Here is a 23,819-nt window from a genome sequence, read left to right on the forward strand (position 1 = left end):
GTCAGGTGTCGCAGAGTCGTAGGATTATTCCAGTAACTCGATGCTTTCTAAACGACTCAATAAAATAAAACCACAAATACATTTATTTTCCATCCAAACATGTGCAGACGCAGCTTCATGGACTTAAACACTGACTGACTGTGAGCTGCATGAACATGCCCGGACGCATCCTTTCACACTGCACATCTGCCGCTGCAGGCGGCTCGCCGCCCCCCCACACCCTCTGCAACAGAAGACCTTTCATGCGAGGCAGTTTTAATATTTTACACTCTTGGCACGAGGCGCTCCTTCATCTGTGAGTCCAGAGCGTTGAGGTTATGTCACCGCCAGCTGTCAGGAGCTAAACGGTGAGAGATGTCGTGAAGCCTCCCCGATGATATGGTTGATGGTTGTTTGTGTGTGTTAAAGTGCAAAAATAAAACGGTTATAATCTTTCGGTTTGGAGTTTGAAAGAATCAATATAAAGTGGATTCAGTCATTCAAAAGAGCAAAACATGCAGAGCACTTGCCCTTCTTCCCGGGAGTGTAGTTACAGCAAACCATCAGTGATCGGTCTCCTTTCAAGCGGTGTTTGATTACTTTAGGAAGTGTTTTCCACAGGTGGAAGAATCAGCCAAAGAACGGCGTCGGACTCTCATCCCGGTCGTCTCTTCATGTAGCTTTACAGCGCTGTGTCTTACACCAGCAATAGCGGCGCTACCGTCCCGGCAGAGACAACCGAGAAGCTCGAGACGAGAGCGTGAGGGATAAACCAAACAAGAGTACATGTTAGACGGTGTTGTAAATGTGACCTCAACTTCATGAGTTGCAAAGTTGCATCTGAGCAAATTACAAGACATTTTGAATAATGACCTAGATGAGACTAAAGTGGAGATGTTTTGCCGAGAAGCGCAACTGAAAACCATGACAGCATATTTCATCCCGTCTGTTAGGCACGGTGGTGGAGGGGTGATGATCCGGGCTTGTTTTGAATCATGAACTTCTTCTTTATTCCAGAGTAAAATGTGAATTAGAGTCATGCAATGGGACAACAACATGTAAAAGGATTAAAGAGGCACAGAAGGACCCATTAGAGTCCAGATCTAAAATGCGAGGAGATCTCTCTTTCTTTTTTTTTTTTAAGCAAGTTTGACATAAATGTTCTTTATTTATGGTCAGTTTTGGTCAAATAACTTGTAATGTGGTCCATAATGTCATCTATCATTGTTCATTTGTGTCAGGGTGTGGTTTTTGAGGACCCAAAAGCATGAGAGCAGTAGGCAGGAGTTCACAAAACAGGGTTTAATTAACAAAAACAAAAACCAAAAGCGCTGCTGGGCAGGATCAAAAAGGGCAGAACAGAAACAGGGATCCAAGAACTAGAGAAGAACATGGACGAAGCAAACAGTACGGACCGACAAGGAGCAAGGGGAAGACAAGACCAGATATACACAAGGGGGTAACGAGACACAGGTGCAGACAATCAGGGCAGATGGGAAACAGGAGGGACAGAACTGAAACTCAAAAACTGGGGGGAAGTTGTCAAACCCTGACAATTTGAGGCTGAGTTTTCCTCATTTCACCATTTTAAATTTAAAGAGGGTGTATTTTTATTTGTGTTTTTAGTTTGTCACATGACTTTAATGCGAGTCAGTTATCAATTACTGGTTGTAAGAGTCTGAATTAACTGGGAATCCTGACGATTGTCTGGTGCCAACCAAAAGGTCTGGGGGGGGGGGGGGTTTCTCACCAGTACCATCAAGTCCAGTCAGATTGTTGTCGGGGAAGGCCAGGAAACATCTGAGAATTTATTTTCTGAAAATGTTGAGGGGCCACTGTTGGCAAGCCGAGGACGGCAGCCAATCCGGGGCAGTGATGTCCTAATCATCACGGGTGTGATGGGTGTGATGGGTGAGATTGGTGTGGTGGGTGTCATTGGTGTGGTGGGTGTCATTGGTGTGGTGGGTGTCATTGGTGTGGTGGGTGTCATTGGTGTCACTGGTGTGGTGGGTGTCATTGGTGTGATGGGTGTGATTGGTGTCACTGGTGTGATGGGTGTCACTGGTATGGTGGGTGAGATTGGTGTGATGGGTGGGATGAGTGAGATTGTTGTGACTGGTGTGATGGGTGTGATTGGTGTAATGGGTGTTACTGGTGTGATGGGTGTGATGGGTGTCACTTGTGTGATGGGTGTCACTGGTGTGATGGGTGTGATGGGTGTTACCAATGTGATCGGTGTGACTGGGTTTATGGGTGTGATTGGTGTGATGGGTGTCACTGGTGTGATGGGTGAGATGAGTGAGATTGTTGTGACTGGTGTGGTCGGTGTGACTGGTTTGATGGGTGTGATGGGTGTCACTGGTGTGATGGGTGTGATGGGTGTGATTGGTGTGATTGGTGTGGTGGGTGTTACTGATGTGATGGGTGTGATGGGTGTGATTGGTGTGATGGGTGAGATGAGTGAGATTTGTGTGACTGGTGTGATGGGTGTGATGGGTGTGATTGGTGAGATTGGTGTGGTGGGTGTGACTGGTGTGATGGGTGTCACTGGTGTGATGGGTGTGATTGGTGTGATGGGTGAGATTGGTGTGATGGGTGTGATTGGTGTGATGGGTGAGATGAGTGAGATTTGTGTGACTGGTGTGATGGGTGTGATGAGTGAGGTTGGTGTGATGGGTGAGATGAGTGAGATTTGTGTGACTGGTGTGATGGGTGTGATTGGTGAGATTGGTGTGGTGGGTGTCATTGGTCTTGTGGGTGTCACTGGTGTGGTGGGTGAGATTGGTGTGATGGGTGAGATGAGTGAGATTGGTGTGACTGGTGTGATGGGTGAGATGAGTGAGGTTGGTGTGATGGGTGATATTGGTACGTTGCATTCATGTGAACGCAGGGACACAGGTTTAACTAGCAGAACAACAAGATGAGCTGTTTACTCACGTCATATGTCAGGGGCCATAACGTTGTGGGTGGACGGCGTCACATGATCAACAATATGTTGGATGAATGTTTCTGCTTCGTCTGTGTTCAGAGCCACCGTGAGACCTGTGAGTGTCCGTGAGGACGACGGGTTTAAACTGAACACAGTGCTGGTTCTAGCTTTGAATCCCAGGTAACTGGTCTGATATGGGACTGAGATGAAAGTCACCGTGGCTACAAGGGTTAAAGACCAGCATCTGCAGTGACATAAATGACTTTCACGTGACTCTACCAACCATGATGTGGGTCGCTGAGGTGTAATTCTCCTATTTCACTCAAACCTGAGCTGCTATCTCAGTCTTTTTGGGACTAACAAAGTAGGAAGGAGCTTTCCATCTGTGCTGTCCCAGTTGGAGGGGACAGACCTCAACCCCCAGATGAACACAATGAGAAGGAAATCAACATAAATCCTGTTTACTCCCGACCTCACAATGTGGTACAATAAACACATTTCCCCCCTCTTCCCACAAAGGACCACAGCACAATAGTGATGGATTCTGTTGCAGTTCAGATTTATTCTTCAAGTATAACACTTGGAAGAAAGGTGCATGATTCTTTTATTTTTTTAATGATCAGTATTTATTACTTTGATCTTCTGATCTTTTGTTGCAGGTACATGTGCTTCCTGCTCGCCTGGGAAATAACAGTCATGAGCAGTGATCGGCATCACCTGAACACGCTGATGAACAAACTCGGACCCAGCACTTAACACCTCGAGCGGAAACCTTCCCCAACCGTCTCTTTCTGCAGGACAATGACACCAAACACCCTTTAAAGTTCTCATATTAATTGACCACAATCTCATTAAGAGCTTAACATGGGAAAGATATTCAGACATATACATTTGCATAACAATACCCTCATAACAGTATCTTAATCTGATTATGTTGGTTGGAACAAATACGCACAGATCGGTGTAGATTTAGGCTGCACATGTTCGGCGGTATATGTGTGCTCTGTGGGTAATAATCTGTGGATGTGTGTGAAAATGACCAGATTAATGACCAGATTAACCACGAGTGTGTGAGTTTTTACATGTTAAATGTTGATTTTATTATGTAAATCATTTTGCATTACTACCGTATGAAAAGAACTGTATAAATAAACTTTGATTTGATTTGATTTTTCATCCAGCACTCAGGGTGTTTAATGGGTCTGTTCAATAAAGACTCAACAAATTACAGTTATTTGTGAGTGATCGGCACATTTCCTTTATCAATTGTTGCGATTTACACGAAGATCCGAACAGATCGCTTTTTGTCTCAGCACACATGAGGAATTTGTCTTCGGTTCACTTGGCTCTCTTAAGTGAAAAAAAAAAAGAATGGAAATATAAACATAAGCAAGAACAATAACACAAAAAAATAGATTATAATAAAAAAGCAAGTAAATACAGAATAACAGGTTATTTCAAGGGATTCACAAATGCTTCCTTGCCTCTTTATGGACAAATATTAATTTTGAACAGTCAACAGGAACTACCTTGCTGCATATTTACAAAATAAACGCGTTTCAAATTTGTGGGACAGTTTCAGAGGAATTACGAATGTGTTTAATCCCAGAGAGCATTTGACTTCTGTGTGTGGAGGGTTTTCAGTGTAGTGAGAGAAGCCGGTCTCTCAGGTGTGAACGCACGCTAAAGAAGAACTACAGTATGTCCCTCATACCTTTTGGTTACCTGTGTGAAACTACTCAGACCTTCTTCACACCCCCCTGATAAGAATCTGTTCTTGCTTGTGCTGATCGTGCAGATCTGCTGAGTGAAACTCGTGTTGCTCGTGTCAGCGTTTCTTCATGTGTCACCGCTGAGGTTCCCAGCTGCTACCAGGAGGGACGGCAAGGCTGCTAGAGAACTCCAAAGACAATGTTCACTCGAGTCAAGATGTTCTTGGTCACTTAGATATGTTTTTGCATCGTTTTATGGTACCACCCTTTGTTTAAACGTAAAAAGTGTTCTTACACTCTACATATCTCTACATATTTACTCTTTAACAACCATCTCAAAGTCTTGCTGAGTGGCTCTCGCTGCACTGCTGTGTTGCTTTGTGGGATGTAACTTGGTCAGCTCAGCTGCAAGAAGTTTTCCTGGAAGAAGCAAACAGTCAGAGGTCTTCTGCATATAAAAGATTACTTTATTACTGCACGATTTTTACTATTTACTATATTTGACACGGCCAGTTCAGAATAGTAGCATCATGCGTAGTTTCGGAAGACGACCATAGTTTTGCAGGACAAGGTCAGATCGTGTTAAGGTCTTTTCATGCTCGGAGGGTTATGGTTAGGACGAAGACCCTTTGGTCCGTTTCATTTGCGGTTTACGTGCGTTGCTTGGTCTGTTTTCAGGGCCCTTGCAGATCCTGACTCAGCAAACAGAGCGATACCTTCTGTGAATCGTGGGGGCAGTGATGAGCAGTATAGCTAACATGCCACCAGCAAAAGAAACAAACCAGAGAAAAAGAAGAGGAGTTCACATGCCACTGTGCAGTCACTACTGCGCTCCTCTTTTTATGTGTCTTTGTAAGAACGTTCATCATCTTCTCCACCGTTGCCATGTTTGCTGAAACCGCTTCTTCTTGGTCGTGAACTCTGCCCTCAGCGCTGCCCCCTAGTGGATGAACTGACTTAAGGCAACATGTGACCGCTTGAAACGGAAGTGCCAATTTAGGTCAAGTTTATTTATTATTTACGTACAAAACGGAGCATAATGCCATATCGACTGCGTTCCAGCTTCAAAGACAAAAATCATAGACACTTGTTTGTCATTTACCGTTCCAAACAAGAGAATAGACCGTTGGCTCTCAGCTGATGGGAACCGATGTGTTTGTCACCCACCACTTTTGTGGAGGAGTTGTTGAGGAGATTTAGCCTCAGTTACAATTTTTTTTACGGTTTTAGAACTACTTTTCAGTTGCTGCACTTTTTTATTTCACATTCGGGCATAAAACTGCTAATTCTGTACAATCTGAGGTTTAAACTGTACCGTTTTTTCATTAAACTTTGAGAACCTGAAAACTTTCCACAATTTTGTTCGATGATTCTCATTAAGAAATGATGGTAGGTCCTAAAGCCAGACCGCACCATAACAACGTGACTTAATGCTTCCTCCATTTTTTTATTATAGTCTACGGACTAGCTGAGCTGTTGTGGCTGCTAGCTAATTCATAATCATAGAGTTGTAACAAATTAGAGTTTTTTTTATTTATTTAACCTCTATTTAACCAGGTCAGTCCCATTGAGATACAATGACCTCTTTTTCAAGGGAAGCCTGGCCAAGACAGCAGCCAGAGAAACATTAAAAGTGCAACAATTAAGTTTCAGGAGTTAGGACAAGTGGGGTTGATGAAAACCACTGGACTGATGACTAGGGTTGCCACCCGTCCCGTAAAATACGGAATTGTCCTTTATTTGAGAAAAAAATGTTTTGTCCCGTATTGAACAAATACGGGACGCGATTTGTCCTGTATTTTCATTAACGCCCCATAGACAAGTCTGTCACACACACATCAACACTAAATTTAGCAATAATGAACAAAATAGAACACAGGAAACATTAAGGCCAGCAAAATCTTTGTGGCGGGACAACAGGACCTGCTGCGCTCTGTATATTATAGTTGAATTATTGAAATAATTTAACTTTTACACCATATTCTTCACCTGTATCTATATTCTACATCTGGGCTGATGTGGACATACATAGAATAGGAGGATATTTCAGTTGCTAGCATGGTTGGCTGTCTGTACAGTCATGCAAGTTCAATGCTATTAAAGCACTTTAAACTTTAAATCAAAGCATTTTGTTTTTTCATATAAAGTAAACACTTTTTAATGCAGTTTAGAAGTTTGGGGGCTTTCTTTTGGCTCCTGCGCTGCTGAAATCGGGTGTCCCTTATTTCTATTTCTGAAAGGTGGCAACCCTACTGATGACCCACATGTGTTTTTTGCGGGAAACCGCCGGAGGACACGCAGAAACAAACTTCCTCAGCAACTCTTGCTGAAGTGTGTGTGGTGTGTGTGTTGGGGGGGTTGTTGGGCTGCTCTGGTCCGTCGGCGCGGCCCTGGAAGGAACCCTCCCCCCGGAGCAGCGGATGGAGACCTGCGCTCCTCCGATCACTCCCGACTCGGGACTTGAAGTGACAACATCTCTCCCGCGGTCCGCGTCCCTCTCTGGTTCTGCTTTTTTCCTGCCTCTGTGGAATCTACTCGAGGATGAACTGCAACTTCTACTGATTTTACCTGTCGAGGAGGAAGACACACTATCGGATCTATGAAAAAGCCCAAGTGGATTAGTACAATCTTTTTAAAGCAGAAGGGATGCATACTGTGTTGGTGAAACTAACTTTCCTCTTGTCGCTGACAGGCGCAACACGCGGTGAGTAACGGAGAAACCTTGTTTTCTCACTCTTTAAGGACGAGGAAGTTTAATTTCATGCCTTTTATTACTCCTTTAACATCAAAGTGTCCGATTTGAACAGGTTTAGGTGACTTATTAGTTGCAATGACCACACTTTTCCTTTCTCAAACTGCAGAAACTTTTTCTCACTCGTGCGTAAATGCGAGCCCGGGCAGTTTGGATTCGGTGCATTTATCGCCCCCTCTTTTTTTCAATATAATAGCAATGTTGTGTTGCTTTTTTTTTAAAGTGACTCATACTTCTGGGACGAGGCTATTACCAATGTGCTGTCAAGCCCTGTTTTAACCACAAAAATACCACTTAGAGTCGCGCAGACTTCACTTTTTTTTGCGTAATCTCTGCGCTATTTCCAATTTCCCTTGAGAGAAACAGATATTTGCAAACTGCTGCACCTAGGGTTGCCACCTTTCAGAAATAGAAATAAGGGATGCCCTGATTTCAGCAGTGCAGGAGCCAAAAAAAAAAGCCCCAAAACTTCTAAACTGAATAAAAATGTGTTTATTTTATATGAAAAAACAAAATGCTTTGATTTAAAGTTTAAAGTGCTTTAATAGCATTGAACTTGCATGACTGTACAGACAACCATATAGCAGCTGAAATAGCCTCCTATGCTACGTATGTCCATATCAGCCCAGATGTAATATAGCCTACAGGTGAAGAATATGATGTAAAAGTTAATTTATTTCAATAATTCCACTAGAATATGGTGTAAAAGTTAATTTATTTCAATAATTCAACTAGAATATGGTATAAAAGTTAATTTATTTCAATAATTCAACTAGAATATGGTGTAAAAGTTAATTTATTTCAATGATTCAACTAGAATATGGTGTAAAAGTTAATTTATTTCAATAATTCAACTAGAATATGGTGTAAAAGTTAATGAAAATACGGTACAAATCGTGTCCCGTATTAGTTCAATACGGGACGCAACATTTTTTTCTCAAATAAAGGACAATTCCGTATTTTACGGGACGGGTGGCAACCCTAGCTGCACCACCTCAAAAGATTTCTAGCAACCAAATAGCGACGGAGTAAAGAGACACGTGTACTGAAACTTTGCCCTTGCAGGTCTGAGATGCTCCACAGAGTCGTGTCTGAACCAGGGGACGTGTGAAGCGGCTCCAGATGGCACCGGGGAGTGCAAGTAGGTCTAACGTCTCCATTTGTCTTCTGAGAAAAGAAACTGTGAATACTGAAAGAGGAAAGGTGACAGTTGAGACGTGAAGGCTCTCGGGGGTGAACGACTCACACCACCGGCGCTGATTCTGGAGGCAAATGGTTGGAGAGCTGCCACAGAAAGAGAGGACATTGATGAGGACAGGGGTCAGGGAGGGATACTGCTGGTGTGTGTGTGTGCATGTGTGTGTGTGCATAACTGTGCATGTGTGTGTGAAGCTGCCATCACACTCTGCAGCCAGACTCTCTAGACCTAAATCTTGTTTTTCTTTTCTTTCATGGAGCGACAGCTGGGTTCGCCAGAAGCTCGGTGACCATTGTTCTGCGCTGCCATTAATTCTGTGTGACTAATCTGGGGGAGGCTTCCCAGAGGGACCCTCAAACCCCCCCCACACCCCTTCTCCTGGGATTGTGTCCCCTCCTCAATGCTCCTCAGTACCTTCTGAGTGCCCTGGACAGATGGCTGAGGCTGGATGCTTTTGTTGTTGTTTTTGTTGTTGAGAAAAGTGCCTTTTTTCTGATGCGCGTGTGTGCTTACGGTTCACAAGTCAACCAACATATACTAGTTTCTCAAGGTCTTTTCTGACCCGCCTTTACCCATCTTTTCTAGGCTGTATTTTCACCCTGGCGCAGATAGAGCTGCAGCAGATAGAGCAACAGCAGATAGAGCTGCAGCAGATAGAGCAACAGCAGATAGAGCTGTAGCAGCCAGAGCAACAGCAGATAGAGCTGTAGCAGCCAGAGCAACAGCAGATAGAGCTGCAGCAGACAGAGCTGCAGCAGCCAGAGCAACAGCAGACAGAGCTGCAGCAGATAGAGCAACAGCAGATAGAGCTGCAGCAGATAGAGCAACAGCAGATAGAGCTGTAGCAGCCAGAGCAACAGCAGATAGAGCTGCAGCAGATAGAGCAACAGCAGATAGAGCTGCAGCAGATAGAGCAACAGCAGATAGAGCTGGAGTAGATAGAGCAGAAGCATCAGGTCAGAGCTTCTTCGCTGCAACAAGTGGCCAGTCATGTCGGCTCCCCGCCACATCTTAATTTGGTCTGGTCGTTTATTCATTCGTCACACACACACACACACACACACACACACACACACACACACACACACACACACACACACACACACACACACACACACACACACACACACACACACACACACACACACACACACTCAAAGCCATCATTGTACCCCGGCACTGTCCTCCAGCTCCTCCAATTAAACGCGGAGACGGGCATGGTTGTGGTTGTGAAGAGGTTTGAGCGGCACATGAAGCTCAGCCTGGTCGTGTGTTTCAGCCCCCCCCCCTGTTGTCACTGTGGGATCAGAGAGGTTGCCAACGATCGGGCACTCAGGCATAAAGCTGTGTCTTTGAGGTTTAATGTTGAAAAGTTCTGCTTAAGTTACAAACTCATCTTCTGTTGCATACAGCTTTGGTTTTGTTGGCAGTGATTTGTTCTGGAGATGCTTTGAAAGGGGGTGAAATGTTATTCTCACGAAGGTGCTGCGGGATTAAGAGTTAAACTTTCAGGGTTTGACACTTCCCAGTTTTTGAGTTTCAGTTCTGTCCCTCCTGTTTCCCATCTGCCCTGATTGTCTGCACCTGTGTCTCGTTATCCCCTTGTGTATATCTGGTCTTGTCTTTCCCCTGCTCCTTGTCGGTCCGTACTGTTTGCTCCCTCCATGTTCTCCTCTAGTTCTGTTCTGCCCTTTTTGATCCTGCCCAGCAGCGCTTTTGGTTTTGGTTTTTGTTAATTAAACCCTGTTTTGTGAACTCCTGCCTCCTGCTCTCCTGCTTTTGGGTCCTCAACAACCACACCCTGACATAAACGCAAATACCGTTATCAGACTTGGCAGGACCAGGTTGAAGGTGTCAGCAGTATTTCTGGGGGAGGGGGAGTCTGACCTTTAGTTTCCAGTATGAGGCGAGGAAGCACTGACGGGAGTCGCCCAGTTCTTGACTGGATCAGGAACTGGACGTATCCGACCACTGATTTACGTTAGTATCGATCCCCCAGACCATTATTGGATTGGACCGGCCCACTCTCTATGAAGAAATCATTTTTCATTCCTCCAGAACCATAATCTGACCCCTAAAGTGAAAAGCCGTCATTTTTGACACGTCAGATGCAATAAAGTGTTAAATCTGGACTGCGCCGGACGGGCAGAATACACACAGGTCCGTGGATGTCCTGGGTTCGGGTCTTGGGTTCGGGTCCTGGGTTCGGGTCCTGGGTTCGGGTTCTGGTCCTGGGTTCCGGTCCTGGGTTCCGGTCTTGGATTCGGGTCCTGGGTTCCGGTCTTGGATTCGGGTCCTCTACTTTACCAAAGTCAAACAAACCGACCTTCCCGTTGAAACAGTTGAAGAGGTGAACAGATCGGCCTCCAGACGAGGTCCACGGACGTCCTTCTTGGTGATCTTTGGGATCAGTGATCTCTGTCACGACTGGTGTGGTGAGGACCCAGATGCAGGAGAGCGAGAGGCAGGAGTTCAACAAAAAAGGGTTTATTCCAAAAAAAGGCAAGGACCAAAAACCAAAGCGCTGCTTAGCAGGATCAATACACAGAAACAGGGATCAGAAAACTGGAGGAAAAACTTGGCAGGACACATGGAGGAAAACACAGTACGGAACCACAAGGAGCAAGGGAATGACAAGACCAGATATACACAGGGGATAACGAGACACAGGTGCAGACAATCAGGGCAAATGGGACACAGGTGGGGCAAAACAGAAACAAACTGGGGGAAATGTCAACCACTGACAGATCTCCATGGCAATGGTTGAAGCGTCGCCGCTGGACGTGGACACCCAGAACACCTGCAAGCAGGTGGATCCTGCTGAAGACTCGACGGTGCTGAAGGTCTAAGACCGTGAAGTGCGTCACTTTAAATCAGTGAATTGTTTGTAACCTTCAGAACGATCTGGTGGAAGATGAGGAGCTTCACTGTTCTCCAGGCGTTCCTTTGTTCTCTGCAGGACTGAGATTGGGTTTCACCTCAACCACACAGCTGCCGCTCTGGAGCTCAAGTGTGCTGTTGAGGTTAAATCAGCGGCGTCGGATGCTTTTGTTTTATTTAGTCTGTCGGAGATGCCTGCTTGGCATACCATAAATGCCATCTGCCCCTCATATCTGCTTTGGCCCGGTGACATTCTGACTGGAGTGTTTATCTCCGGAGAGCTGCAGGACAGGAGGCCTCTGCTTTGCTGCTTTGCTGCAGACGCCTGGCAGCAGCAGGACTCAGTGACAGAGCCGGGTCGGGTCGGACCAGGAGAAACGATGTGCAGATTCCAGCAGCACAATGGACGCTGGACTCAGAGCAGCTGGGGGGGTGAGAGATGAACGGCCGGCGCGATGCCAGGCGAGGATGGATGCTGCCACGAGAGGACATACCTTCTCTGACAACCTGTTGATGGCGCAGTGATGTGATGACGAGTTTCTGGATCTGAGTCGCATTATTGACGAAGGATCCAAACTTACAGCCGAGATGACTGAGCTCACTATTAATCTCGCTGAGATTTTGAGACATTTTTGGACCGACGGAAGTGAAGCTTTTTAAAAATTTGAAAGCTTTTTTTTCAGATTAGAATTTGACAAGTTATTTACTTTGAAATTTGAAGGTGAAACACGTTTGTGACTTCAGGTAAAACAGCAGCCATCTAGAGGACTTCTGGGCATTCTTCAATGGCAGCTCTGTTTGCTCCAGTCAGACACCCCCCCCCTCTGGCATTTCTATTCAGATTCAGGAAGCAGCCTCTTTGCAGCCTGAGGGAAGAAAAGGTGCCGTATCTGATCATATCATCAAACAACGAGAGGCTCATAGTGCAAAGCTTTTATATGGCCGCTGCCGCCAGTGTCGGGTTCCCTTGGGCAAGGCAGTGCCGGGTGAGAGGAGAGTTCTGGCCGAAAGAGGTGACTTGGTGGCAGGAAAAAAAACCTCATCGCAGGTTGCCTATGGATATTCGAGCCTCCCGTTCGGCATATTCTGAGTTAAATCACCTAAACGTTGATCGTAGTCACAGCCAGTCGGCCTGCGTGTGCACGTGTGGGTGTGCACGTGTGCGTGGAGCACTTCCTCATTTCTTTTATTCCCCTCCAGCCAGACCACCTGCCTGAGGGTGACAGTACAACAACCATGAACGACGCGCCCACACAGGAGCACGCCGCATAATAACCAAGATTACTTGTGGTTTGGGCCGTTCAGCTGCGTTTAGAAACAGCCAGGTGTGCTTTTACCTCCCAGTCACTCTCATTGGATCACTAAGTCACTCGCATCCAAGTCGTACCATTGATGGAAAACAGGGGAAATAAAAGAGGGAAATAATGACAATTAATTCAATTCAATTCAATTTTATATATATAGTGTCTAATACAACAAAAGTTGTCTCTAGACGCTTTACAGAGACCCATACCCAGAACATGACCCCAGAGCAGTTATTACATAAACAATGGCAGGTAAAAACTCCCCTAGTGGGAGAAAAACCATAAGCCAAACAGTGGCAAGAAAAAAATTACAGGCTCCAATAGCTGACTTCCAGATATATTTATGGATTAGATGCTGCTATTATTGTTATTATTATGTTTATTATTATTATTATTATTATTATTATTATTATTATTATTATTATTATCGTATCATCATTATTATTATTATTATTATTATTATTATTTCACGGGTAGGCAGCCCGGTCCTTGAGGACCAGGGTCCTACATCTTTTAGACCATCAATTTGAATCAGTTGTGTTGCCGCGAGGTGACGTCTAAAACATCTTAAACATGCAGGACAGCGGCCATCTACCCAGGGTGGCCTACTCCTGGAGTATGTTGGTAAAATATACCTGTATGCCCTAAATGTGCATGACAAATGCACAAGCAGAGGCAGATAATAGCTGAATTATCTGTTAACATGCCAACGGTGCCAGGATGTAAGCAGATTGCTCCGGTGAAGTCACAGCCCCACTTTCTGACTTTAAAAGTACCCGCAACAAAGGTTATATCTGTGTTTATCCGTGGCAACTTATCGTGCTGAAAGTTTCCTGTCCAGTAAAATTTATCGGCTTTCGACTCTCGACTCTCCAGTGATCAAAGATCTAACTTCAGAACCGCGTAATCATTGCTGTCACACAACTGTGGCATCTTATGTCCTTCCAGCATCTCTGACTGTTCTCACACTGAACAAACAGTTTATATGATGCTTATAAACTGTAAAAAGAATCAGTCGGTGCAGGCAGGACGTTTGTGTTTAAGTCCATAAGTTGACGTGTACGCCGACAACCTGCGGGTCCTGCGACGTCATCAGACCCCCGGAAAGCCTCTAAGTGGTTCCCAGCCTCATAAAGTGGGCAGATAGAAGTCATTAGAGCAGCTTCGACTAAAAAGAAACAACAAAAACCTCACACTTGCTTGAGTGTTTGGTCCCTGGGGGTCCGGCGGCTTCCCACGGGCCGGGCCATCAACATCACTGCAGGCTCTGTAATGAAGCCTGCCAGATGTGCGCCGGCCAGGTCAGCTGTCCTGCACGATTAGAGAGGAAGGAAAAGCAGGATGAACATAAGGAGAGGGCCAGAGGTGGAGCGCTGCCCTGTAATTTCTGCAACCAGTTGGGCTCCGCGGTGACTTTGGCTTCACATCCACAACAAACAACAACCCTGCTCTCTGCCAGATTTGGTTTCACTGGAGGCTATTTTTATTTCAATAGATCGGTGGCAGCGGCCATGAAAGCCGTGTACCGTGAACTTCTGCTGTGGTACGATGTGACGCCGATGTGGCTCTTTTTTTAAATCCAGTAAACTTGGTCGTGATTTTTCTTCTCCAGCGGCAGGATGGACAAATACACTGAACACCAAACTAAAAGGGGGTCCAGGAGGAGAGAGGAAGGGCAGGGAGGAAGAGGGGCCCCCCGGGCTCTTGGGCAAGGCTTTTAAAACGGATCAGACAAGACTGAAGCGGGACTTTAGCCAGGAAATGAGAAGCAGTCCTGGAGAGACGGGAGGGACAAATCGAGACGTCAGAGCGACACAAACAAACTAACACAATCCGACTCGACTCATCAACACACATGAAAGCGCTTCAGCGCTGAGAACCGGAGATGTTCGGCAGACAGAAACAAAGTGGTAGAGTTAGAGATTGTGCCGTGTGAAGGTTTCAGTGGATAAGATGCAAAAAGTTCCTGGTTCGAGTCTGGCTGCAACTTCCTGTCCTGCTCTGCATTTCCTTCTTGAACTTCTCGGCTGTCTTTTTCCTCTGTCTTTTTACGGTGCGTATTACGAGCACACTTTAGAACGTGGTGTAAATAGGGGGGATTATAAAATAAATTCAACAAAAACAAAAAAAAAGACAAAATATTGCATAAAATTACTGGTCAGACTTCAACTTTATGAACTAATCTGCATCAAATCATGTTTCTAAATTCCAAATGATCCTTTATTTTTTATCTGATTGTTTGAGAGAATATTGTTCTCACACTTTAATCAGCAGATTTGAGAGGTCTGTTAACTCGTATACGTCCTTGCGCAGGTGTCCTGGCCGTGCTGCAGCTCTCAACCATCTCACTGCACTGGCTAATTTTTCAAAGGCACTCGAATTGATGTGTTGTTTAGAGAGATGGAAGCAGACACTGACATCTCCACGAGACTCGTCTCACAGAGCTTTACGCGGTGAAATAATTGAATGAACGTCCAACCTAATTCGCTAAGCTCCTTACAAAGCTTGCAGGCCATGCAGCCGCCTGCATCTGTGTGCTCCAGGTTCGTATCAGTGCACATGTGTAGCCACACACACACACACACACTCCCTCCATCTGCGCGGGACCTCAGAACGCTGGCAGATGGCAGACCGGGCCAACGCTGAGGAAAACCCCTTTAGAGCGACGCCTGGCCCCGGGTCAGATGTCACCACAACATCTGCTGCAGGCTCGGGCCGCCGCCCGCCCGGCCCCGTCATGCGTAGCATCAGCGGCGCAGACCCGGTTGCCATGGGCTACCGCGGCAGCAATTGAAGGAGAGATGAGCCAGAAGCGAGCGGCGAGGAGGACAATGAGGGCCTCTGGGCCGGGATGACGGACGAGATAATAACAGTATCGGCCTCACCGCGGAGATAGCTCCACTCCTCCCATGCAGTTATACGATACCTCCCAAACACCTGATATTTGCTCAGCTTCTGATTTGTGCCCCTCTTTTTATGTCGTCTTTATTTACCTTTCCAGCAGACCAGGTTTACCTGCTGCTGTTGAGTTGATCCCTCTCTGCTGCCGGCAGGTTTCCCCTGTTGAAGCAGCTGCTTCGCTCTTGTTTGCTCTGGACCGCAGAAAGACTCCATAAAGGAGCTGCTGGATGTCTTGTCTCTCATGCAGCTTTTTTTAAACATGCGAGCTCCCGTCGAGGCGGTTCAAAGCTGTTTTTGTGCTGAATGTGTATTTGACAGGCTCTCGCCAAGTTAAAGAGTAAACTGCTGGCATTCTTTGCCCAGCGTGTGCTGCAGTTGACTTACCGCTCGCACCTCGGTCCGAGCCCGTGTTTGAACAGAGGGTCCACGTGCTCGGAGGCATGTGTGCATGGGATCGGTCTGTTTGTCTTTTGGGCCTCGGTGTGAGACGCTGGGGCTGTTTTTGGGAGGGCAGAGACTTGCCAGGGACCTTCTCCCGAGATGGAGACCTGGAGAGCCTCTCACAGTGAACCTGACGCTCCTTTCTGCGTTTTCCTCTTTGAGACGCCCAGCCAAGCTGGTTCCAGTTTCCTTTCATTCAGGCTCTATTGTTTGGCCCATGGCTTCTGTGTGTTTTGCACTTTAGGCTTTTTCTCTAAACGCTGGAGGTGGGGCAGCTCTCGAGGACGTCGGTGGGGAGTGTGAGCAGTGGTCAGGGGAGACTTGTGAGGCTGAATGTGGCATCGCAGGAACCGACAGAGGCGAGTGAGCGGGGCGTTTTGGAGGGAAAGAAGGTGCCGTGGATGCCAGCAATTGTACGGATTTGAACGGAGGAAGTGAAACCAATAATGAGCAGGGGGGGAAAAAAGGGGAGGGGGCGGCAGTTCAGGAATGAAAGAAGATGCAGAGAAAGATTTTTCAGAGACAGAGGAGGGGAAGGAGAGGAAAGAGGAGGTGTGACAGCTGAATGCGCCTGGCTTGTGGTCAACTCTGAATGGAGAGACAATGGGCCCACTCATCCTCCGCTCGCTCTCTCCCTCTTTTTCCTCCTCTTGTCTGGCTCCTCATTTCTCTACTAACTACACAGAGGAGGGGGGGGGGGCACAACCATGGAGGTCCTGCAAGAAAGAAAAATAGCAATTTTGGATATTTTCCTAAAATTAAAAATAGCTTGTCCTATATTCCTTCCAAAAAAATGATTAAAATGACATGATTTTTGCAGTGCACATTTTGTGCACTCGCAGGGCCACGGCTGGAGGAATGGGGGTGGGGGGGGGGGGGGGGGGGGGGTTGACCAGGGCAGCAGCTGCCGTCTCCTCATTAACATGCGCACCTGCTCCCGGCGAGCTCGTGCGGCGCCTCACGACCCGCGCAGCCGCCACCGCTGGGGCTGAGCCGGACGGGCCCCCCAGCAGCCAGATCTGGTGTTTATGTGCTCGTGACCCCCCCCCCCCTCAACCATCACGCGCATGCCTTCACTGTTGGCTGTGGGGCCGAATGAGGATGAATGTCGATTATGTACAATAATTTGCATGTTGATTAATGACAGGATTGATTTTGAGGACGACGTCCAGCGCGGTTTCAGTCATCAGATTACATCTTAATTAAATGTTTACTCTCCTAAACGCAAGTAAGCTGGTCATAAGTCATGACGGATTTCTTGGTGACTTTTGACATTGATTCTTGGTGACTGTTATATTCAGTTTATTTGTGTGGATGTATTAAACTTGCTTTCTTTTTTAAAAATGATTTTGGTTTCATATTTGTTCCAACTGGGTCAGTCAGCATCAGAGCTTTTATTGATCCTGACCATCGGTCCAGTGCCGCTTATCAGATTATCTGTCATCTTGGGAAAAGCGGCCGCGATTATTTCACACAATTTCCGCCAATTATTTCTGTAGGCCGGTAATCAGTTTAGGATTGCTTCATTTACCTGGCAGATGGAGAATAAACCTACATTCAAAAATAAAGAGATGATCCAGATACAATGGCATTTAACTTAAGCAGATTTACATGTCATTAAATGATTTCATTCATTAGATAGAAAGAGGGAAAAAAACAATCACATCCTCCACCAAGATCATTGCTTTATTTTGTAATTTAGATTAAACTCTTTTGCTCAGCGGTGCAGTGGAGTTTGGCTTTATAGTTATTGTGTAATCTGCTAACAAATTAATTTAAAAAAAGAAGCCAAAGAAACCACCTTTCAAACAGCGTTGAAGGGTTGATGAAGGCACTGGGACAGCTGATCTGCATGACCTTAACCTTTCAGAGCTGAGGTCATGTCTCTAGAGTTGCAGAATAGTGTAAAAGGCCGCCTTGAGAGCGCTCCGGTACGGTGGAGCGGACCACGGTAGCACAGGCTGCTCAGTGAGAAGGGTTGAAGGCGCTGGGATAGCTGATCTGCATAACCTGAACTTTTCAGGGCTGAGTTTGTGTCAAACGTCCTTGAAGGCAGATACTGAACCCCAAAGTGCCCTGTAGTGTTTTATAATTGACCCTTTGTCAGCCTTCTGATTGGTCCCTGACTGACCAATCAGAAAAATCTTTCTCCGTCGCTCCTTCAAAACAGCCATCTATCTCATTCACATCAATGGAAAAAGCGTAGTTTTTACTTGCCTCATATCAAAATTTAAATCACTGGATTATTTTTTTTTTTTTTTAAAGATTTTTTGGGGATCTAGTGGCCCTTTATCGAAGTTGCAGACTGGAAAGGGGTAGAGAGAGAGAATGGGGATGACATGCAGCAAAGGTGCACGGGCCGGGATTCGAACCTGCGACCGCTGCAGGAGGAGGACTGTAGCCTCAGTATATGAGCCGCTGCTTAACCCACTGCGCCACCGAGCTGAACACTTGTAGTGCAGTGAGGGTGCAGCATATTTTTATCCCCAAACTGGTGGAAATCCTATCCGTACTTACAAAACAAAGTCGGCTCGGCAGCAGCTACAACCCATAGCTACAATCGCAAAAGCGTTTATTTATTCATCTTAAAATGCTTAAGCGGTGTGTAAAAGTTGTAAAAGAGACATCTGCTAACCAGAGAGAATCACAGGAATACATTTCATCCCAAAACCAAGCGTAAATTACAAAAAATGTCTGTTTTGGATGAATGTGGACGGACGAATCAAAAGATCTTGTTTTCGCCGAAAACCTCAGTTTTTTAAACTCACTACACGGTACCTGAAGTGTTCCTTTTTATTTATATCTAGTTGCTGTGTATTTTCTTTGGTCCAATAATTAGAAATAACGCGATGTGGAATTGTGTAAAAGCCTTGAGAGCGCTCCGGTCCACGGCAGCACCAGCTGCTCACTGAGAAACCTGCATTAAAGGCTCCGATTCGACCTGAAAGAGAGGCTACGGTAGATTCGCTGCTAGATGAGATGGGATGCAGGTGTTCATGTCTACATGAGGCAGGTGGAAGTCTGCAGAGATGTGTTGCAGGTACAAAGTCCTGGTTCCCCCCCAGCTGGTTGTATCTGAGCGTCGGAGCCAAGGGGCCACTCTTGACCCCGGCGCTGTTTATGCAGCAGGCGCTCTAGCATGAGATGTTGTCTTTTCCTTGCCGCGGTCCTGCGGCTACGTAATCCCCTGAGAGGTGGACCCTGTCTAAACACAGGCCTCGCACTGCGGAGGGGCCACAGCTCGGCCCCTCCCACTAATCCCCCCCCACACACATGCACGCACGGACACCCTGGGAATGTTTGGGGACACGGAGCCGCTAGCGCCTCGGGGTTAACAGACACAGTGGCTCTCGTCAGGTATTTGAGAGGGACTTTGGGTGTTTAATGTCACGCTGTCGCATCCGCAGGAATGTTGCGCTGGACCTCGTCTCTAAATGAGAGTTAAACACAACAATGTTAAATAAACCTGATTTCTAGACTTGTGCTGTGAAACTTCCCATCTCATCCCTCGCCTGCCGCCCCAGGGACTCGAGCGAGGGGGGGAAAGAATTACAAGGGCCGAAGTGGCGGCGCGGCGCTTTGAAGTCGCAGTGATGTTGGCTCATAGCTCAGACACTGTAGCACAGACGCTGCCTTGTCCGCGGGATGAATGAGCGCCAACAAAAGGGTCAGTGGGAGCACGTTTCAGACCAGAGGTGCCGGAGGTCGCCATGCCGGCTGCTTTGCTCCGGTCCCGACAGATTAGGGACATGAGTCCCAAATACTGTCCTTTTTTATCCACTTATCCTTTTATGTTGTTCTCGTCCCTGGTGCTGTTAGTTAGACGCTACGTGTTTGTGAGCTCAGAGCCTTGGCGGCCATGCAGCGTCGTTGACATCAGTCTGTAGCATCTCACGGTGATGAACGAGGGATTGTGGGAGGAAGGCAGGTTGGAGCTGTGCTGAGCCGTGACATGGGTGCTCTTGCTGCAGACCCTGGTCAGACATGTGTCGTCTACTTAATCTAAAGAAAAGAAAGTTGAACAGGCAGACAACTTAAATGTTGCACAAGTGCAAGTAGAGCTGATTAGAAGTATCCGGTTATGACCACAGAAACTGACCTGAATAACAGGGTCTCTGCTTCATGCACGTGCATGTGTGTGTGTGTGTGTGCGTGTTTGTGTGTGTGTGTGTTCGTCTTCCAGGGACAACCCCTCCGCTCCTTCCATTGTAATGTCTGACGTGTGGATGTGTCTCTGTGATCCGAGCCTCTTCTCTCTCGGACCCTTGTTCGCCAGGGTCCGAGCGGCGTTTCGGACTCAGACATGTGAGACATGAGCCCCGCCTCCCTCTGTTCATGGGGCTGATGGGAGAAGGATGGAGGCGCCGTTAAGAGCGCAGCTTCTCTGTGCTGTTAAACTGCACAAGTATCTGATTGATGAGCACAGTCGTGCACGAGGGAGGGATCTCTCCTGGTCCAGCTTGAGGAATCAGTCTCGTGAACGCTTCACTGGATGGATGAAGATTAGGTGGAAGTTCTTTTTAATGTTAATGTTAAACCAATAAAGACTTTTACAGTCTTGCAGATGCAGCCTTTTTACATTTTCTGAATTTCTACATTTCAAGCTCCCACCTTTTCTTAGAAGAATGTGGCCGTTAAATCAGACAAAGGATGAAAATGTGAGACAAGAAAGCAACATTTATGAACGGATGAATCCAGGGAAATGTATTTTACTTAGATGAAGCGCCGCCAAAACTAATGTGACCGTATGTCAAGTTAACACACAAACATCGACATTGTTAATCATATCTGGACCGGTGGCACTTTCTATTGAAAGAAAGTAACGATAAAGTAGATAACCGAGCATTTAAAGTGTCGTGATTCATGTAAAAGCTTCTCTGTGACGCGGTCGTGAATGTAGCCGCCTCGGCCCTGCAGCTAACCGTCCTGCCGGTTCCCCCAGGTGTCCGGATGGGTTCCTAGGAAGCAGGTGCCAGTTCCCCAACCCGTGCAACAACTCGCCGTGCACAAATGGCGGCACGTGCCGCGCCGTATCCAAGGGCAACGATGTGGACTTCGACTGCACGTGCAGAGCGGGCTACGCCGGCCACCTCTGCACGACGGCGGTAAACGCCGTCTGCATCAGCTCCCCGTGCCGCAATGGGGCCAGCTGCGAGCCGGAGGGTCTGCAGAGCTACAGGTGCCGCTGCCTACCCGGGTGGACAGGTAATCACACATGTGACCCCACTAGGGTTGCCAACTCCCTGAAAAATAAATAAGGGGCACCTCATCGGCAGGGCCGGCCACCCCGATTGCCTTCACCCTTCCTGGCCTGGTGAATTTTTTTAGCCCCTTTTTTTGTGAGTGAAACGATTTTTTAACTATTTGACTCGAACCTGAATTGAATTAGATGCATATTTTTGAATGCCATGAACACATGGAAAACAAATTATTATCCAGCAATTCACTTTAATACAAAATAACAAAATGAACTGAATAAAATAAGTATCTTTCTTAAACAGAAACCTGACCTGCTTAACTTAAAATTGTATAAATTAATATAAAACAATAGAAGGAAAGCAGAACATCCATTCTGTAATAGTGCACATTAATAGTGCAATAACAAAATTGGAAACAGATAAGCTGTAGAAAACTTGTAAACATATTTGTGCCTCAAAGGCCATGACTGTAGACTACAGTTTTAGTAAAACAGAAAAAAATAACTTATGAACTCAACAGCTCAATGCCATTTTCCATTGGCATTTTATGACTATTTTTTGACTCTCACAGTAATACGGGACAAAGTGCGTCCCTTTTCAGCTCAAAACGGGACGTGTACTTTAGTTTACAGTATAAATACAGGACGATTCCGTTTTTCAAGGGACGGTTGGCAACCCTAGACCCGACGGACGTTTACAGGGAGGACACTCCGTCTGACTTGATGTCAGTTGTAGATTCAATCGTGAAGATAATCTGTGTGCTCGCAGGGAAAGACTGCACGAAAGCGGACGCCTGCGCCTCCAACCCGTGTGCCAACGGCGGCGTTTGCACCTCCATTGAGTCCGTCTTCATCTGCACCTGCACCTCCTTCTTCACCGGACTGACCTGCAAGGAAGACGTCAACGAGTGCGACGTGAGCGCGCCGCCGTGCAGGCACGGCGGGTCCTGCATCAACGAGGTCGGCGGCTACCGGTGCCAGTGCCCGCAGGAGTACATCGGCCAGCACTGCGAGAGCCGCTACCTGCCCTGCAACCCGTCGCCGTGCCTCAACGGGGGCACCTGCATCCAGAAGGGGGAGACCAGCTACGAGTGCTCCTGCGTGCCAGGTGAGGTCGCCGTGGCCCGATTTACAGCAGCATCACCTGGAGGGGCGTTTCTGCCAGCCTGTTTCAGTTTGAGTTTTAGTCTAGTCTTTGGGTCAAGCTATCATTTTAGTTTTTATTGGTTTTAGTCAACGTTCATACTCCTTTTAGTCGTGTCAAGTTTCAGTCGACTAAAAGTCGATTTTACTCAGAATTGTCCATGAACACTTTGGTTTATTTAGCCAAACCCATTTTACAATTCAAACAAGGTTATCTTATTATTATATTATTGTTACCTTATAGACTCAAGAATACATTCATTCCAGATACAGAAGACTTTAATTTGAGTTTACAACATATTTATTTTTCCGCATTTCTCCCCGTCTTTTTCTTTTTTGACGACACATTGGGTTTTCTTTTCCACGTCTATGTAGGAAAGTGTATCCAAAGATGGATCTTCTTCTTCTCCCAACCCCAAAGAAGATCCCTGCGTGGATGTCGGCCCCTTTTTCTATTTAACTTAGTTTTTAATTGACGTGAACCTAGAGCTCTGCGTTAACGGCATCAGCCTCTAACTCTGCAGCTGCATCTTCTGGATCTGATTCCCCGACTGGGATTGAGGACGTGACGTCACCCAGCAGGAGAGTTAAACCAGAGGAAACTACTGAAAACATGGTTATTAAGGATATTCGTTATAACATTTCGGCTCGTTTGGTCAACGAAAATGACACATTTTAACATAGTTTTTATTTTGTAATCTACATTTTAGTCTAGTTTTTATTCCTCTATGATATTGCATTATATATTTAATTAACGTTATCGTCACATGACCAGCATTTTCGTTGCGTCTCGTCTAATTTTCCTCAGGTGATAAAGGTTCGTTGACGACGATATGTAGTCATAATTTTCATGACCAAAGCAACTTTAATCACCTGGAGCTCTGCACGCACGTCTGGTGCACGTTTAGTGCGCCGAACATGCAGCTGCAGGTATTCTGGGAGTCGGTGAAGCAGGCGGTCAAAGATGGACGACGCTGTCGTAGATCCGAACAAGTGTCAGAACTGTAACGTCTGAGGACGTTTGGTGGAGCGGTGATGTCATCGCAGGCAGGGCGGGTCCTCCCGGAGACGTGTCCTGTGTGTGCACACAGAGTTGTGTGTTTCTCCTTCGCTGCGTACCCTGAGTGAACAAAGGCCGAGCAGGAAGGCATCACGGCTTATCGGGAGGAAATGGTCAAAGCACAACATCCGTTTCACATGGAGGAGTGAAGGCAGGCTCGCTGGGACCGAAGTCCCGCCCACAAGCCCCACAAGCTTGTTTTTGTCCTTTTCCACTGACTTCAGAAATTCACGTACTAAAATTGTTTGGCAGGTTTCCATCCCGTCTCACTAACAGCCACTTCTCTTCCTGAAAACATCTCCCTGAAATGCCTTTCGAGGTTC

At 46.5% G+C, this 23,819-nt stretch overlaps 2 protein-coding genes across 2 annotated transcripts in view; one reads left to right on the plus strand and one right to left on the minus strand.

The window, feature by feature from the left end:
- Nucleotides 1–1,859: 1,859 nt before the first annotated feature.
- Nucleotides 1,860–2,855, minus strand: LOC133451238 (histidine-rich protein PFHRP-II-like). Its single transcript, XM_061730210.1, has one exon. It carries the CDS (start codon nt 2,853–2,855, stop codon nt 1,860–1,862), a length of 996 nt encoding a protein of 331 aa, XP_061586194.1.
- A 4,224-nt stretch (nt 2,856–7,079) lies between these two features.
- LOC133451464 (neurogenic locus notch homolog protein 1-like) overlaps nt 7,080–23,819 on the plus strand; it is a 54,984-nt gene continuing 38,244 nt past the window's right edge. Inside the window, exons 1-4 of the mRNA XM_061730519.1 lie at nt 7,080–7,324; nt 8,438–8,513; nt 21,039–21,301; nt 22,063–22,401. Coding sequence (XP_061586503.1) covers nt 7,267–7,324; nt 8,438–8,513; nt 21,039–21,301; nt 22,063–22,401 — 736 coding nt within the window. The 5' untranslated portion in view covers nt 7,080–7,266. The remainder of the gene's footprint in view (nt 7,325–8,437; nt 8,514–21,038; nt 21,302–22,062; nt 22,402–23,819) is intronic.

Source organism: Cololabis saira, chromosome 9, assembly GCF_033807715.1.
Source record: "Cololabis saira isolate AMF1-May2022 chromosome 9, fColSai1.1, whole genome shotgun sequence".
Classification (NCBI taxonomy): domain Eukaryota; kingdom Metazoa; phylum Chordata; class Actinopteri; order Beloniformes; family Belonidae; genus Cololabis; species Cololabis saira.